Source organism: Tupaia chinensis, unplaced genomic scaffold, assembly GCF_000334495.1.
Source record: "Tupaia chinensis unplaced genomic scaffold, TupChi_1.0 Scaffold000211_1, whole genome shotgun sequence".
Lineage (NCBI taxonomy): Eukaryota > Metazoa > Chordata > Mammalia > Scandentia > Tupaiidae > Tupaia > Tupaia belangeri.
Genome location: NW_006159686.1, coordinates 820,213 through 822,808, shown reverse-complemented (window position 1 = coordinate 822,808; position 2,596 = coordinate 820,213). Strand labels below are relative to the sequence as shown.

The 2,596-nt window shown below is 68.1% G+C and overlaps 1 protein-coding gene across 1 annotated transcript in view; it reads left to right on the top strand.

The window, feature by feature from the left end:
* Positions 1-2,596, top strand: part of EP400 (E1A binding protein p400) — a 95,534-nt gene that overhangs the window by 33,062 nt on the left and 59,876 nt on the right. Inside the window, 2 exon segments of the mRNA XM_027771374.1 lie at positions 299-469; positions 541-677. Of these exon segments, the coding sequence (XP_027627175.1) occupies positions 299-469; positions 541-677 (308 nt within the window).

Below are 2,596 nucleotides of genomic sequence, written 5' to 3'. Positions count from 1 at the left end.
GTGCTCGTATTAGCCCACGCGGCCGCCCCTCCCCTTCCCCAGTGGTCAGCACTGGTCCGCCCGTCTGAGCTGCCCCCTCCCGCCCCACCCGCAGCCAGCAGCGCCTGCTCCTGATCGACGGGCCACTGCACAACACGCTGCCTGAACTCTGGGCCCTAGTGCACTTCCTCATCCCCGGCATCTCCCGGCCGTACCTGAGCTTCCCGCTGAAGGCCCCCAGCGACGAGACGCAGGACTACTAGTGGTCAGCACTGGTCCGCCCGTCTGAGCTGCCCCCTCCCGCCCCACCCGCAGCCAGCAGCGCCTGCTCCTGATCGACGGGCCACTGCACAACACGCTGCCTGAACTCTGGGCCCTAGTGCACTTCCTCATCCCCGGCATCTCCCGGCCGTACCTGAGCTTCCCGCTGAAGGCCCCCAGCGACGAGACGCAGGACTACTACCACAAAGTGGTCATCCGCCTGCACCGGGTACGCCGGGTGGGCAGCCTGGGCGGGCAGCACTCGGCGTCCGGGAGTCACGGTCCGGGTCGTGCTTGCAGGTGACGCAGCCGTTCATCCTGAGGAGGACGAAGCGGGACGTGGAGAAGCAGCTGACGAGGAAGTATGAGCACGTGCTCAAGTGCCGCCTGTCCAGCCGGCAGAGGGCGCTGTATGAGGACGTCATCCTGCAGCCCGGGTGCGCTGCCCGCCCTGCTGGCCGGGAGGGGGGCCGGGGTCTGCAGCTGCAGCTGGGACTTCCCTAGGGTCCCGTGGACCCGTGCCGTGGTTTCCACTTCTGTCAGGCCTGCTGGGGCTCCACTTCCCTGGACCCACACACGTGCACACGTGTATGCGTGTGTGTGCGCGCGCACGTGTGCTGTGTTTCTCGGCATGGGCATCATCTCACAGCAGTTAGCGCCTGTGTGAACAGGGAGATCTTCCAACACGGTTTTGCTTCTAACGTGGTGTGGTTTTCTCACTTCTCCTGTTCTTGCACGAGGGAGTGTCAAGGTGGACCCTAAGTGTCTTGTCCTGCTCAGCCCCTCCCAGCCTTATCAGTGACGAGCTTTCTCCTGCACCTCTATAGAGCCTGCCTCCCCCCTCCTGCACCTCTGCAGAGCCCACCTCCCCCCTCCTGCACCTCTGCAGAGCCCACCTCCCCCCTCCTGCACCTCTGCAGAGCCCACCTCCCCCCTCCTGCACCTCTGCAGAGCCCACCTCCCCCCTCCTGCACCTCTGCAGAGCCCACCTCCCCCCTCCTGCACCTCTGCAGAGCCCACCTCCCCCCTCCTGCACCTCTGCAGAGCCCACCTCCCCCCTCCTGCACCTCTGCAGAGCCCACCTCCCCCCTCCTGCACCTCTGCAGAGCCCACCTCCCCCCTCCTGCACCTCTGCAGAGCCCACCTCCCCCCTCCTGCACCTCTGCAGAGCCCACCTCCCCCCTCCTGCACCTCTGCAGAGCCCACCTCCCCCCTCCTGCACCTCTGCAGAGCCCACCTCCCCCCTCCTGCACCTCTGCAGAGCCCACCTCCCCCCTCCTGCACCTCTGCAGAGCCCACCTCCCCCCTCCTGCACCTCTGCAGAGCCCACCTCCCCCCTCCTGCACCTCTGCAGAGCCCACCTCCCCCCTCCTGCACCTCTGCAGAGCCCACCTCCCCCCTCCTGCACCTCTGCAGAGCCCACCTCCCCCCTCCTGCACCTCTGCAGAGCCCACCTCCCCCCTCCTGCACCTCTGCAGAGCCCACCTCCCCCCTCCTGCACCTCTGCAGAGCCCACCTCCCCCCTCCTGCACCTCTGCAGAGCCCACCTCCCCCCTCCTGCACCTCTGCAGAGCCCACCTCCCCCCTCCTGCACCTCTGCAGAGCCCACCTCCCCCCTCCTGCACCTCTGCAGAGCCCACCTCCCCCCTCCTGCACCTCTGCAGAGCCCACCTCCCCCCTCCTGCACCTCTGCAGAGCCCACCTCCCCCCTCCTGCACCTCTGCAGAGCCCACCTCCCCCCTCCTGCACCTCTGCAGAGCCCACCTCCCCCCTCCTGCACCTCTGCAGAGCCCACCTCCCCCCTCCTGCACCTCTGCAGAGCCCACCTCCCCCCTCCTGCACCTCTGCAGAGCCCACCTCCCCCCTCCTGCACCTCTGCAGAGCCCACCTCCCCCCTCCTGCACCTCTGCAGAGCCCACCTCCCCCCTCCTGCACCTCTGCAGAGCCCACCTCCCCCCTCCTGCACCTCTGCAGAGCCCACCTCCCCCCTCCTGCACCTCTGCAGAGCCCACCTCCCCCCTCCTGCACCTCTGCAGAGCCCACCTCCCCCCTCCTGCACCTCTGCAGAGCCCACCTCCCCCCTCCTGCACCTCTGCAGAGCCCCCTCCCTCCTCCTGTACCTCTGCAGAGCCCCTTCCCTCCTCCTGCACCTCTGCAGAACCACCTCCTCCCTCCTGCACCTCTGCAGATCCTGCTTCCTCCCTCTTGCACCTCTGCAGAGCCCCCACCCTCCTCCTGCACCTCTGTAGAGCCCACCTCCCCCCTCCTCCTGCACCTCTGCAGAGCCTGCCTCCTCCCTCCTGCACCTCTGCAGAGCCCCCTTCCCTCCCTCCCCCTGCACCTCTGCAGAGCCTCA